General features: G+C 40.6%; 2 protein-coding genes across 5 annotated transcripts in view; one reads left to right on the forward strand and one right to left on the reverse strand.

The window, feature by feature from the left end:
- The first annotated feature begins 406 nt into the window (after positions 1-406).
- LOC140366142 (protein phosphatase 1 regulatory subunit 3D-like) lies at positions 407-3,606 on the forward strand. The gene is made up of 2 exons (XM_072452814.1): positions 407-453; positions 1,334-3,606. Exon 2 carries the CDS (start codon positions 1,345-1,347, stop codon positions 2,206-2,208), a length of 864 nt encoding a protein of 287 aa, XP_072308915.1. The 5' UTR covers positions 407-453; positions 1,334-1,344; the 3' UTR covers positions 2,209-3,606.
- A 1,002-nt stretch (positions 3,607-4,608) lies between these two features.
- Positions 4,609-16,097, reverse strand: part of phactr3b (phosphatase and actin regulator 3b) — a 28,741-nt gene continuing 17,252 nt past the window's right edge. For all 4 annotated transcript variants that reach the window (XM_072451696.1, XM_072451697.1, XM_072451699.1 and 1 more), the window contains 5 exons: positions 6,998-7,053; positions 6,118-6,179; positions 5,844-5,984; positions 5,472-5,548; positions 4,609-5,099 (listed from right to left, as the gene is read on the reverse strand). In XM_072451696.1, coding sequence (XP_072307797.1) covers positions 5,084-5,099; positions 5,472-5,548; positions 5,844-5,984; positions 6,118-6,179; positions 6,998-7,053 — 352 coding nt within the window. In that variant the 3' untranslated portion in view covers positions 4,609-5,083. The remainder of the gene's footprint in view (positions 5,100-5,471; positions 5,549-5,843; positions 5,985-6,117; positions 6,180-6,997; positions 7,054-16,097) is intronic.

Consider the following 16,097-nt stretch of genomic DNA (forward strand, 5'->3'; position numbering starts at 1 on the left):
TTGTCTCCCTCTGGCCTTCAGTCTGTCAGTCTGACATGTCACTGTGGACTTGCTACAGCTTTAGACAACACACAGTTCACTGAGATTGTGCCATTATATTAACCACTTTAATCGTAAGCTAATTTAACAGAAACAACACTATTAGTTACAGTGAAACTCTCAATCTTTTCATCACCATGATACATCTGTAAATTCTACCAAACAATTACAATCATCCGACATGCTTTGAATCACGTGTGCAAATGAGTAAAACATCTAAATTTAGTTTCAAAATGCACGTTCACTGCCCTGTCATGCCTGTAATGATGAAGGGGTTTGGGCCACACAGGGTTGCTCTGAACAGTGGGATCATCTTCTTGCTATAAATATTCAGTTGCCGCAGCCTTGCCCAGTCTGCGTTCAGATGTGCACTCGAGCTGTTCACTGCCACGCTGCCTGCTGAAAGGGGACAAGGTCAGTTGTCTTAAGCAGTGTGCAACTTCTCTGTCTCCTTTTTAAACACTTTGATACGTGCAATTTAAACGCGCTTCAGAAAGTTGACCCCTCTTTTTTTTATTACGTTATTTTACTATATTGTGGATGTAGATTTCTATTGGGCATTCAGTTATTGCATCCACATATTGCATGAAATGTGGTGACTGAAGGCTTCTAGATGGATCATATTTTGAAACACCCTTTTTTTTATTGATGAAAGTACGAAAGTGTTTATTCTTATTTTGATATTTGTTATAAAAGGTGTGTTTTAGAGTCTGTATGGTCCGGATAACATTACAAGGATCAATGTAGACGATTACAAATATATTTTAGTTTATTAATTGTTGCAGCCCTGCTTGTGAGTTCTGTCGTACTCACAAGCAATTAAGGCCATATTCATTATGTAAATAAGAGTGTTTTGTTTACTTACCATTAGTATTAGTATTATTTAGTCTTATGCTAGCTTTTTTTTTACTTCACTTTACTTTATTTTTATTATTATTATTATTATCATTTTATTATTTTATTTGTACTTTTATCTTTTTATTTTATTTATTTTGTTCCTCCATTCCCTATTAAGATATGAGAGGAGTTTTGTTAATAAGAATTTTTTGTTTTGTTTATAAGAGTTCTTCTATTAAGAGTGTTTTTTTAAACTTCCTATAAGTTATCTGTCCTTTCCCCCTGTATCTACTGCATTGTAACAACAAAATTTCCCCATGTGGGGACAATAAAGGATTATCTTATCTTATCTTATCTTATCTTATGTTAAGACTCCATGATAGTCTTGCACATTTTAGAATTGATTTCCTTTAGATAAAACTAACAATTGTTTTTCTTTTTGTTCCCTTGTTTGCAGAAGCAGTGGATATGGCTGAATCGTGTCGAAACAGGCGTTATGGAAGGACTGCTGAGAAGACCTTTTGTCTCAGAAACATCTACGACCCTAAGCCCGTCGCCAAAGTTCCCGTGCGGATACGACCTCCGCCTCCCAGATCCCCCGCAACCAAACCCCCGGTGGCCCAAGCTGAGCCGAACATAGAACCGCCAGCCAAGCCTATAATGAGGAAACGGGCCAAGTCACTGTCACTTTCACCTGCCGACAGAACACCGCAACGCAGGAGCTCACAGGTGCGCTTTGTCGACGCCCTTGGCCTTGAGCTAGAAGAGGTCAAAGTGTTCAGAGTTCAGGAGCACCCCCAAATCCCACACCACGTCATGTTCAGACTCTCAATGAGTTCAGAAATGGCCTTTAGGAAATCCTCCGAGCTGTCCTTGCCCTATTTGAAACCGTGCTTTCCGGAAGACCAGAGAACCCAGCCCAACTTCATGCAGCGTTTGTACAATCAACGCGTTTGTCTCGAAAAGGTCCACTGCTCCGACCAGGGAATCGCAGGGACAATTTGTGTCCTTAACTTAGCCTTTGACAAACACGTGTCGATCCACTACTCCTTTACAAACTGGAGGACGCACACAAATACCACAGCATCCTGGGTATCGAGCGGAGACGGTTGGGATGCCAATGCTCCGGGAACCGACGTTTTCCAATATCGATTGCCCGTACCACCATTTATTCTGGAGCCTGGAGCCGTTTTGGAGTTCGCCATCTGCTACACTGTGAATGGAATCAGTTACTGGGACAATAACAATGGGCAAAATTACAAACTGTCGTGCCATAGCTACAAAGTGATTGTGCCGAAGGAGTGTGAGGACAGCATGCTCCATTTTACTTAGAGGAAGCCACAAGTATAATTACAAATATGTACTTTTAAACATACTTTCACGTAATGTTTACTATATGACAACTCACGCTGAGCACAATTTTACTAAGCAAGGGGCTGTGATGTATTGGAAAAAATTATAGAAATGTCACAGCAGGTCATATAAAGCTTGTTTATGTGTGCTGCTCGTGCTTGAAAAGGGTCATGGGAGGTAAAGCCTCAGCTGACACTGATAGTGCTACAATCTGGACAAAAGCCCAAATTCTCTGCACCAGACACTCACGGCTACCACGTCTGGACCTGGAAACATGTCGAACATTGTCATAGAAATTGTGCATGAAGAAGTTAGTTTACATTTTGCCTTGTTCTCGATAAATGGAGAAAGTCAGACAAGGAAGAGCGAACTCGAACACACAGCAAGAAGATTTAGCCTCATTACTGCTCTCTCTGATATAAGACCCTGGATTCCGCTCAGTCCTCTGAACTGATTTTTGATCTAGAGCCAAACTAGATTGTTATTACACTGCAAGTTTAAATTAGACATCAGGCCAAAACATAACCTAGAGCCCATAGACACCAAGACAAACAGCGAGGCCAGTTTTATGTATTGCATTTTTGTTGTGTTTATTGTTGTACACTTTTACAAAGGAAAGTAGCTATTGTTACACTTTTACACTTTATATCTGTAAACATATTCAGTATTTCAGTAGTTGGATTTGACTGTAGTGCAAATACAGTTTTAAACACTAGATGGCGCCATTACTTTACTACGACGTCTTGCCATTGTCATAGAGCGTTTTATTTTTACTGTTTGTAAATTCAACCAAATGCACAGACTTCAGTGCACAAAGAGGCAGTTCAGTGATTGTCTTAAAGGTGCAATATGTACATTTTCCAGGAGAGTGTGCCACCTTATTGTCTCCATGGAGATATTATCGCTTAGTATGGTCTTTTGCAGTGAAAATAGACTTTAATAAATGCGAGCTATAGATGTTTGATACAATACTGTGGCGGACCCTTCCCCAGAAAAGTTACATAGTGCACCTTTAAAGTCTATTTGGGGCTGTCATCATGTCCTCTTTGTGTTTGTTATTGCATAAACCCCTTTTTAGGAGCTGACGTAATATTTTAGATTTGTGGCATTTGAAAGTAAGGATTAAATTGGGGGGAAACTAATGCATTTTTACGGGCTTCTAGATCGTCATGTGTTGCGTCATAATACAATAATCTGATTTTGGATATAGAAAGTGTGTCACAATGAATTGCAGTTTGATTTTGACTTGATTATTTTTGCAAACATTGATGGAAATTTGCGACATAAAAAGACATGAAAGTATGTTTTGGTTTCAGATGTCAAATTTGCTATCATTGCCAGTATGTGTTGGCCTATTAATAATAAAAATAATAATAATAATACATTTAAAAAAGGCCATTAGAGCTGCGTGTCTCAACATTGGTATTGTAATTTACTCATAATCTTCCTTATCTTAACCGCTTAATGTATTGCATTTCTGGTTTTCACATCAGAGAGGAACCATGTTAAACAGATACAGATAGTTTTAATAAGGCTATTCTGTCATTATCCCATACATAAAAAGATGCTGCTGGGGTTTAGGGCCATGTTAGAGCTAGCACTGATTATGTAACAATGTTAATCTAATCCGTGTTCTGGTATCCATGTTGTGAGATGTAGAAGCGTCCAAAAACAGGACTGGCACACTACAGCATCACAAACAAGTACTCACTCACTCACTCACTCTGATTTAATAGGTGGAAATTAGATACTGAATCGCTGGTTAACTGGTCCTCTGAGGTTAAAATATGATTAGATATTAAATTAATCTTCCCTGGCTGTAATCTTATACAAAAATTGCACATGACCGTTGGTGTTGGCCCATGTGAGGGACACTGTAAGTGAGGATAACCCAGAGGAGTGTCCCCTTGAAGTGTCCCCCTGTTCCCACGTAGCTCCACAGGGCCCGAAGTCCAGTCCATCTGCTTGTCCAGTGTTGCCAGGTCTGAAACACGACTTACCTCTGGACCGTCATCGACGACAAGAAACATGTCATTGTTTAATTTAGAGCAGCTTGTACATTCTTAAGAGGATTTTCAATGGCCTCAGATGACCCTGAGAATGTCCTATAACACATTTAATGAGAATTGTGACCACAAGTAATAAGCTCAATACAATGAATGGGCTCACTCAGACTTGGCACTTGCACAAATCATTATTCTGTTAAGTACTTGGCCTCATTTAGTTTAGTTTGTTTTAGTTGACCAATGACCCCATTGAGACAACATTTTTGTGTGGGGCAAACAAATGAAACATTTTGGATTTCTACTGATTCTATCCGATGACCGTGCACAAAATCAATTATAAATCAATGAGAATAAACATGACAAACACAGGTAGTTACAAATTGAAAACCTGTATTGTGCAGACAATAAATAGTGCTTACAAAGGGATTTTGTCTGTTACAGAGGTTTCTGCTAGAGAACATGAACACTGTCGATATGAAACACAACTGCAGTCCTCAGTGGGGGATGTGACGACTGATACTGAAGTGGGACTGTTGGTCACATGCATGCTTCCCCATTATGGCATCAAAAAGAATCTCTTCTAAAAGAGTCTGTTTACAAAAGAAGTCTCTGTGGCAATTGCTCGACCTGGATTCTCGCTGCTCCTTGGACAAGCCGAAGTGAAGGTAAAGGAGAAGGCAAAGGTGGAGCTCTCTGGGGCAACCATACTGCTCACTTTGAATCTAGAGACATAGCCTCCAAGTGTCTGGACCCAAATATCAGGAGCCCACTTACGTGGGCACAGGAAGACTCCATGCAAGGTCTTCACTAACAATACCATTCAGCAACTCTTCACAGAAGAAACCTTGCTATGGTCGATGGAATCTGAAACACAAAAGAAAAGTGTGAGAAAACATGCTTTCATCACTTAAACAACTGCACTTCACCTCAGGCCAAAGCTTTAGCCATTGTTAAAGATATTGCCTGTAGTTTGCATAACTGCCCTAATGTAAGATTGTTAAAGCTGCAGAGAAAGCAAAGACTCAAAATACAGTACAAATATAACGTACACACAAGCTAAAAATAGGTGGACTGTGGAAACATTATTAAAGCGAGTGCAAGGTAGTGCAAATATTGCATCTCAAGGGAACAGCGTGTGACTAAACTAAAGATCTCAGATTGAGCCCGGTGGATAATCTACTGTACTTTGTCCCAGTGTCCCAGTGGAAAGGAAGTGGGGGTGCAGATTCTACTGACCTTGTTAGGTGCTTGCTCGAAGAATGGACTTCCATCTCATTACTCTTGAACTCATTCAGCTCTTTCCGAATGGCTGCCTGCAGAACAAAGCGACATGATGTGTAAGCACAGGTGAGTTCAGGTGGAGGCTCTGACGACAGGAAGCAAGCCTCTGTTGTTAAGGCGCTGCAGATATAACCATCATGGTTTATGGTCGCCGATTTCTAATGCAACATGGCGAGGTGTACGTAATAATGTTTCAATATGTCTTTGTTTCAAATGTTCCAAAACAAAGTATTATTTATGACCATAAACCAGCTGCTAATGAACTACTTGTTTAAAACTTTATGTTTCTGCCAGTTCAGCTCACTTGTTACACTTATCAGTAAATACCTTGTCAGCAGCAGACAGTCGGGTCCAGGGTTTGTCTGCTCTCCTGTCGTAGTCCTGAGCTTTGGCCACTTCCACGTAGTCACTGAAACGGATAAGGATTTTTCTGTCCCGCAGCTCGTCCACTGTGGGCCGCTGGTTCAACTGCAGAAAACAACATCCCGTCAGTTTGGAGTGAGTGACACGTAAAAGCAGGTATTAAGGTTGTGTTGTGTCGGGCTGTGCAGGCACTGTCCAAATGTTAGATTAAATTACAATTATGGCCAGGGTGACCTACCTTTCTGTTCAGCCGCTGTTTGATTTCCCTCCTCTCCTCCTGTTCGATCTGGTCATTTCTTTCTGTTAAAACAAAGAAGGTTGGAATTCATATGATGAAGCAAATGATAGTCCCATGAGACTCAAGTGAACAATAGAGCTATTTGGACTTTTATTTCTCATTTATAATAATGTGGTACTGATTTGATGCAATGCAGTTTAGTTCCTAACAATCTTGTTGTGAATAAGTTAATAAAATCAATGCATTTGGATAAAGGTAAACATGGATTTGAAATGCAAAAGTCCTCCTAGATAAAAGTGACTTCACTTCACTCAACTGGTCTGACAGCCACGGGGGGTTTTGGGGCGTATGGCTGGTGCAGTTGTTGTTTGAGGAGCAGAGCCTTGTGACAGTGGGCCAGTGATGGGACAAACAGCTGTTCAGACCCTTCAGTCCACAGGTGTGCAGCTCCATAAGGGAGGCTGCCCACTCAGGACACGTTCATAAGGCTTTGCTTTGACACAACAGCTTGCTGCTTCACACGCCACATGCTCTGGCTCAGTCACACACACGCAATGTCTATTTTCTGTTATTTTGACACACAGAAACATACATCATGATGAGCACATGCATCATCGCATCCAAAATTAAGCTATTTCTGGAATGAAATTGTTTTGGCTTGAGATTTTTAGGTCAACAATTGGCAAGATATTTTAAATTCACTAAATAATTGTCATATCTCAACTTGATGTATTCCTTCAGTAGATCTGATTAAAAGCACCCCCCCCCCCCCTGCTCTAGACCTATAAGTTTGCTTTCCTTGAAATTTTTTATTTTTTAAAACTTTTGACCATTTTTCCAAAGTAATTGGAGCAGATAAAACAGTTGAAGCTGGACTCACGCTTGAGGATGTTTCGGCTCTCCAGCTCCTCCACTCCCGGCCGCTGGCTCAGTCTCCTACGGAAGAAGACCAGAATCACGTTCTGCACCATCCTGGACCCCGGTCTTTGTTTGCAGGCTCAAGTGTCCCTAGCACCGCATGAAGCCGCGGGCAACGCGCTGAGAGCCGCACATCCACCGCGCACACAGCGCGTCTCTCGGTGCGCTCCCACAGAAGCTCCCGGTGCGCGCACAACACCTGACACTCCACATCGGAACAGGTTCTAACAAGTCAGTCCATACAGCAGAAGTAATGTATGGCTTATAATAGTGGGTTTTATCCTCCAAAAGTCCAAAGATAAACGTGTGTCCCGTTGGCTCTTGTGCTGCTGAGCTCTGAGCGCTGCTTTAAGACTGAGCGCGCGCTGAAGCGCTGCCCTCTTTTAGCAGCGGCAGGGCGGGGCCAAGAGGAGATCCCAGCTCACCATGGATCATGGATCTATTATACCATGGATCATGGATCTATTATACCATGGATCTATTATACCATGGATCATGGATCTATTATACCATGGATCTATTATACCATGGATCATGGATCTATTATACCATGGATCATGGATCTATTATACCATGGATCATGGATCTATTATACCATAGACCATGGATCTACCATGGAGCCACTATGGCTCTCTCTGCTGAGGAGCTGGCACACGCCACAGAGGATCGATCAGCTCTCATTTACAAGGGGAAAGGGCGCCCTGCTGTAGACCAAAGGCTAATTTATGAAGCCTTCAGTTGGAAAAGTGCCTACATCATGCAGAAGTGGAAGCGGGTGCATAATGTGATAGAGAAGTTGATCACAAAGAAATGCATGATTATGTGATCATTCAAAATGTGATTATAATGAATGAACAAAAGGAAATGCAGTGGAAATAGCTAGTTGATTTTTATGTTAAACATGTAGCCTACACCGCAGGTTTAACATGTGAGTTTAATTGGTTCCAGTTATAATTGTAAACTATTATAGATAGATATTTTTTTCCATCTGTCTTCTATAAGCTACAGGCTGAGCCCTTGCATAAGGAACATATATGGCAACTTGTGGAGCCTACAACAATGCCAATAACTGAGAAAAGGGATACACCAATGTAAAAGGGACCAGTTCTTTCATTTGGTAACGAATCAATGCACTCAATCTGTTCAGGGAAAATGTGGCCGCAACAGCGCTCTTGTATCTTGTATCTTGTATCTTAATTATTCACACATCCATTGATTTTCTTCTTCATTCCTCAAAAATGTCACTAAAGGTTATCATGGGTCAGCATTTAGAGCGCTCACATTGTTGGGATGCCACACATGACTTTCCAAAAAAACTGAGCCCCACCCGCAGTGACCCAACTGCTTCTAGCGTCACACTTACAAGGCATGCCAAAGAAGCATGATGTGTTGGCAATGTGTAAAGTTCACTATTTGAAGACAATGTACAGATTTTTTTCTCATCTGGGCCAGCCTGACTCACAGCTTATTGGACAGCTGACGAAATTCCAAAGTTGCCTCATCTCACACAGTTAATCAAACACGTTTTTCTATTATTGTTTAACCCGAGTGACCCTCTATACTATCTATCTTTCCCCACAATGATAAACGCTAACGCAATCATCCCAGGGTGAACTTACTATCACGACCTGTTATCAATATCCACAAGAAACCTATATTTGACCCTTGGCCTAGTTTTGTCAAGAATGTGAAGAAAATGTTTAGATCATCAAATAAAAAAAATACATATATTATGGTGTTAATGACATCATAACTATTGAAATTAAGTACTGTTGCCTCCAAACATGAGGCACACATTTATGGTTTAATCATTTGCTACTATATGCAACTAACAACAACCAACTAACTAACTTACTAACTAAACAACTAACTAACATTGCATAGGGAAATTCTTTTTACCAACAGCAAATTGAAAACTTATTTTCACATAAGACACACATGCCCACTAAATACATGGCTGTAGAACAAAAACATGGCGTGGGTGGAGAGACATTCGCACTGGCCACTTTAGTAATACTCATCAGGACAAAAAGCATGTAGTGTGTGACAGGAATCAATCCACACAGAACGATGCTCTAATTCAAACAACTGCAGCCTAGGACGGAATGAAAGAAGATTTAGGTGCTTCTTACCAGCCCCAGAGCAGTTTGTGCAGACCCACATCAGGGCCACGTGCCGCTGTAACTGGGAACACCAAGTCTCCTCCTGAACAGGACGACCCCCTCCACATCATTCACCAAAATTACCAAGAGGACAGAGGCTTTTTGTGTCGTGGATACGGTCAGGGCAAGATAACCCCTAACTTTGTGGAGGCTCTTTGTGGGGAAGCCTATTTATTCTTACGCATTCTTTTGCATGTTTTTATTCTGTCAAAATGTACGTTTACCATATCACTTTATTATTATTATTATTAATCATTTGACGTTGTACCTTACCGCTTGTACCTTACCAGTTCATAGTTTGTGGATTTTTGATCACATCACTGACAAAGGCAATAAAGCTGTTTCTGTGTCTGAAATGCGCAGGCTAAAACATAAAAGTCAGAGCTATAGGCTTAAACCAGAGCAAGACCTCTATAATACGCTTGAGTGTCGCCATAATCCATCAGTGATGCCATAGCCCAGGTTGAAACACTGGTAATGGGCACAGTGCAAAGGCGACACTGCTTTAATGTGCCAAGTGGAGCAGATACAGTAGACTACTAGACTGTGACAAATGCAGCAAATGAGACATGTAGTTTTACGGGCAAAATATGTGTAAAATAACAGCAAAAAAACAACACAAAAATTCTTAGTAGATCTGTTTTTGTTGTTGTTCTTTGTTGTAACGCGCTTCTAGTCACAAGCGTCCTCTGGGTTTAGTTCACTGTAGTGGTTGGAGATCCTCATTTGTTGCAGCGAGCTCACCAGCACGTCAAAGCGATGAGCCGCCGCTAAGAGCAAGGCCTGATGGGGATGTCAGTCCTACAGCGAGTGGGATGAGTCAGGCAGAACCGGGCCCAGTGAGGTGTGCCCTAATGCCAGGGTCCTTCAGTGGAATGGCCCCGGGACTGCAGTGCCACGCTTGCAATGGGGTCAATGGCAGGGACTGTTGGGTGCAGGATGCCAGGGCTAATTAAGGGAAGCCTATAGAGGAGCACTCTTTATGTAACTATGTTGTGATGACCTGGATGTACGTCTTACATATAATAATAACATATATATATTTGAATGATGTCTTACACTTTTTGCAAGAAATGATCAAACTTATGATCCGCAAATGTTGACCCTTCAAATTGTTTGTTAAGACTTGGCTCCACAAAGTCGTCATATTAATCTTATAGCTTTAAGTCCTTTCAACTGACAGCCACGTATTGCGCATTGAATAATAATGGCACCACAAATAACCTTTGTTTATTTATACTGGCAGAAAATACCTATGTTTTTTGTGCTAGTTTTTGTTTCATGTGGATAGGCCCAGTCTGTACAGAGATGTTGATCATAAACGAGGGCAATAAATCTACAATCTCACAGTTAGAAAGCAAATTCTACCATAGGATTCTGACCCGATTGCGTGCAAATAATTAAAAAAAATTAAACAAAACAAAACAAACAACGAGAACAAAAAGAGAGGCTTTTGGACACAGAATCTCAAATGTGAACGTGTACATGGGTATTTACCGACACATCTTAAGCCCTTGTGTAATGGCAGCAGGAGACAGGATGCATCACTTTGGCCTTGATGAATATGGGCTAAAGTAAATGCGCTGACACTGTGATCTTTGCCACTTGCCAATCTTATGCCAGTCTCATTTCACAGTCGTGCCCGGTTCTGTGCGAGTGCATCTGCTGCCCTGACATAACAGTGCATTGATTATCAGAGACAATGAACATCCATTAGCTAACATGGTGGGTGTAATCTATTTAGCAAATCGATACGTGATCTCTTTGCATAATGTACAGTACAATCAATGGGGTAACAGGATAACTGAACGTGTCATGGTACTTACTGAACAAAACATGACAAAGAAGGCCGACAGCAACCAAAAGCGTTAAAACACGACAACAAAATGATAACGGCAAGTTAAGAATCAATTAACAATCAGTTCAAATCAGACTTTAGAGGATCCATTAATCACTGTTAGCCTTGAACACGTGTAACTGTCATACTCATGTGCAATACTGACTTAACCATGTGCAATACTGACTTAATCATGTGCAATACCGTCATATTCATGTGCAATACTGTCATACCCATGTGCAATACTGACTTAACTATGTGCAATACTGACTTAACTATGTGCAATACCGTCATATTTATGTGCAATACTGACTTAATCATGTGCAATACCGTCATATTCATGTGCAATACTGTCATACCCATGTGCAATACTGACTTAACTATGTGCAATACTGACTTAACTATGTGCAATAATGTCATATTCATGTGCAATACTCATACGCAATAATGTCATATTCATGTGCAAAACTCATACGCAATAATGTCATATTCATGTGCATAGAACTGCTGTAAATAAGAGTGTTTACTTTACCACGATGATTAGTATTATTTTGTCTTATTTTAGCTTATTTTTATCTTTTTATTTTATTTATCTTTTTATTTTTCCCCCCTCTATTCCCTATAAGAATATGAGAGGTTTTGCACATAGGAGTTTTGTTTCTAAGAGTTTTTTCTATTAAGAGTGTTATCTGTTCTTTTCTTCTGTATCTACTTGCGTTGCAACACCGAAATTTCCCCATCGTGTGGACAAATAAAGGCATATCTTATATCATCTTATCCTAAATGTGGCCAAACTAAAAAGACAGTACTTTTTGTTTCATCTTTATGTTTCATCTTAGAATTCTGTGCACTTGGCCCTTTGCATGACCTATATAATGATCGTGTGCTTTCATAATGGAAATGCAGCGTGATTGGATTTGGCCGCTCACAATTTACCCAGAGACGGCAGCAGGAAATCCACCACACTGTGATTTGGCCGAATTGTTTTGGGGGGGGAAGCTTAAAATTTTAAGTCTTTCTGCTCCGGCTGAACAGAAATAAGTGTAGGTCGGGGGTGGAGCCGGCGCAGTAGGTTGAAATAAACGCTCGAGCTCTATTGCGAGACTCTTTGTATAGAATGTGGGTCGGGGAGGCGGGCGCGGCAGTCGAGTGGGTGCAGAGACGCTTTGAGACTTTTGACGTTTCAATTAGACGGTGCTGGCGGTGAGATCTTTGCGTGGCGTTAATTGCTGTATGTGGGATTGGGAGGGTCTGTGAAGTGACAACGTGCAATTTGAGGATTTCTCCCTCTCTCTCTCTTTTTGCCATTTATGCACAGCCCGTGTCGCCCGGCGCTTACGTACGTCCACATGGCCCACAATGGGTGCCAGCTCTAGTCGTGCGATTGGATTGCGGCCCGGTTGCGATGCTGCTGGTGTTTGTAAAAAGGCCCCGATAAAGCCACACTTAGAGGAATTTAATCGTGTGAGGTAAAAGGCAGTGGACTCAAGAGCAAGTGTGTTTAAGTAATCCAGAGCCTTCGTTGTTTAGGTCTTAAGATTTAGGTAAGCTGCATTGACAAAGATAGAATAATACTTTCTTTTTCTTTTTAGATCCAGCAAAAATCAACACTTGAATGTGTTAGTTCTAGAGTGAACAGGCCTAACCAGATATTGCCCCGGACATAAATGCCTCGCCCCGTAATGAGATGTAGCCAATAACTTAGATTAATGTGTCATGTCTTTTTGGAAAGATGCAAAGCAATAATGTTGCTATTATTATTGTGACAGTTAATTTGGCAACGGCAGCCATGCTTTCTTCAGTTGATCCCAGGGCAGCTGTGACATTTCCGACAGTTGTTGATGTACTGTAGTTTAAATTGATATAAGACAACTAAATATATAGATAATATGCAATTAAGTGCAAAAAAGTTGGCTTGAATTAACCTTGAATTAGTTAAAGATGCTCAAATCAAGATTGGGATAATTTTCTGAGTTCAAGTCATTTTATAGATACTCTTTGTATACAGTATATAATCTACATAATAAAAAAACATGAGATAAATGAGTAAAGTCCGTGCAACTACAATGGTGAAGCCATCTGTCTGCTCTGGTTGCCCGGAGACTGCTTTTGTGTACACTTTTGAGTGACTAAGACAGATTTGTATTCCTTTGTGGCCTGGAGTTAGAAACACTGTGCTCTCACACAAAGTGTGTCATAAACACATAATCAACACATAATCACTTATTTTACGCTTCAAAATGTTCTCAGCACAATGACAAATGTCTTTTGTGGACCGTATTGGTAATTGCAATTTCAATGACCCAATTTTGAATTTTGAATCTTCTTGCAGTCAGCAGCTGTGCGTCCCATTCAATACAGCACTATATATAGTAATCCTGGACAGCAGCTGTGAGTAGTCTTTCCTCTTTAGCAGTAGCGTCAGCACAAAACGCTATACGAGCCACAAATATCCCATTATTGGTTCCCAACTTTCCCATTCACTGCAGCGCTTGTTTTGCCATACTGCATTTAACCAAGCTAAAAACAACAACATGAACCTGCAAATCACACCGGACATACATAAATCAAATACGCTTCCATAATTTAAAGTCCAATTAATTGCACAGGTACAGGTATATTTAGGTCAATAGACACCACTGATTACTGTGTTCTACTTCATTTGCTTGTATTGTGTCTTCTTTACAGAAAAGTATTCAGAGCACAGACCAAAATATCATTCATTGCCAAGTGCTACTGAACTGACACAATTATGCAGTATAATTTAAGCCAAAGGAACAGCGTGGCCATGTTATGTGGGAGTGTGTGGCCCGTGTTGGACTTGGCATACACACTGGGCTGTTGCTTCATTTTACAGCACTGTGGACAGTTGGCAGAAATTAATATGAACTAATATGGGGTGTAAAATATAATAAATGTTACAATGACAAAAGTATATAAAATAAACTCTTTTGTGTTTTGTCCTCATTTATGTAAGGATTAACATGTTGGAGAGATTTTCTGGATCTGTAAATCGTAAGTGACCTATAACTTATAAGACCATAAATTATATTCTTCTTGCTAAGACTCATTATATATTAAGAACTGCTTAATGCTAATGCTAATATGCTTTTGCATATACAATGGTATAGTTTATTGTGATACTTTCTGTAGCAATATATCACACTTCCAAAGGTATTATCATGAGAAGCCAACACAGAGACATAAATCATTCTCTGACCTGCCCTTTCATATCTAAATATAAGAGGAAATCAATATATAAAAAACAACAAGTTAAAACACCAACAAATTGGTTTATAAATTAAGGTTAAAAAAAGAGAATCAATACCACATTATTTCTTGTGCGGCAGATTGTGTTTTGCTTGTAACAAAATATGGTTATAAATGACACAAATGAAGGCTTTTATGCTGTGTGTGTGCGTTAACACTATAGATGGCTGCAATAGGAAACATATGATGAGGGCAGGTTCACTCAAAGGATATATTGCAGTCCCTCCATCACATAGAGGGCAGGCCTGCACTGTGACGTACCAGCGCATCGATTATGGCTGATGCTACTGCAGTGTTTGCTCGCTGTGAGCTAAATTTAGAAAGCAAGGGTTCCCCTCTGCTGTCCTGGGCCAGCGCACTATTCTGCGTTCTGCTGCAGTGCCATGCTTTAATGTATGTTGTCAAGTTGGAAAGACATAACGCCCCATTAAAGATGACTCTCATATTTCTGTGTTTTTACAAGGCATTTCTGTCCCTGTTTCCATGCATTTGCACATACAAGAGAACACTGAAGGCTTTTGAGGTTTCCGTACGCTCTTTTCAATATATTTTATGTTTAAAGTACATTATGATTCAGAGCATCAGCCATTTCACATTCACATAAACAAAATGAAAGAGTCTATTCATCCCCCTTGAGACGACCACCATGAGCAGCAGTGAAATGGGTTGGTAATTGAACAGACACACTTGCTGATTGTGGCCAAGCTACACATGTTGTTCTTCTGGTCACACAAAGTCTGTCCCTGGTGTTGTACAATCAACAAGTCTCAAGAGCCTAAAGTAGGACACAGCGTGCTCGCCGCCTCCGCACACCACTCCCACACTATAGGGAAGGAACAGATTGAGTATGATTCACAGATATTAATGTTATTGGTACATGAAACAGTGCGATGTGAGCAGGAGGGCCTCGTCTTTAGCGGCCAGCCGGCAGACGACACATGGGGTCGTCTCCACAAACAACAGCCTCTCAGCTGCTTCACATCAGAGCTTCAGCACCTGTGGGACGAGCACAGCACCCGCCGTCTCCAACCAGAGCTGTCTAAACATTGTTTGTGAGATATCTGTGAACTAGGGCTGCAGGACAACAGCAATCACATTTCAATTACAATTTGAAGGGTTGTAATTATCAAAGTACAATGCTGCAGTTATTTAGGTTGTATCATTTTCTCTGTAGACAACAAAGCACACTATACATATAAAGGGTTTTGTACTATAAAGGCTAATTAAAACCAACTAAATCTAGGTCTAGCTGGTTTAGACCTGTTCTGGAAAGCATTTACTTTATATTTCTCTCCAATTCTAGATTATCAATGTTAATGTCTGGAGGTGTTAGAATGTGTGCAGTGAACTGATACTTTGCTAAAAAAAATAAAAATAATAATAATTTAATTGCCATCAAAATATTAGTCTTAGAAAACAGCATTTACATTTGCATCTACATTTTGTCAGCATTGATTAGGTATGAATAAAAGTACAACGTTCAATGGAAGATCCTATGGAAATAGTAAAAAAATATAACATATATTCCCATCTGTGTGGCGTCATATTAAAGGGGAAAAAATAAATATCCCGCAAACATGATCCCCAAGCCGACCAACACCCAAGACCTGCAGAAGGCTCAGCGGGCACAGCTCCTGACGGGTCGAGCCGGGCACAGCTCCTGACGGGTCGAGCGCCTGCCGGTCAGTGCCGAGGTCGCAGAGGTCAAATTTCTAATGCCGAAAGAGCAATAGTTTTTTTTTTTATAATTTGACGTCAATATTGAACTATATAGTAAGTAACATCTACCTTTA

This window comes from Eucyclogobius newberryi, unplaced genomic scaffold (genome assembly GCF_026437365.1).
Source record: "Eucyclogobius newberryi isolate DKJ021-1_F unplaced genomic scaffold, fEucNew1.0.hap1 SCAF_19, whole genome shotgun sequence".
NCBI classification, from domain to species: domain Eukaryota; kingdom Metazoa; phylum Chordata; class Actinopteri; order Gobiiformes; family Gobiidae; genus Eucyclogobius; species Eucyclogobius newberryi.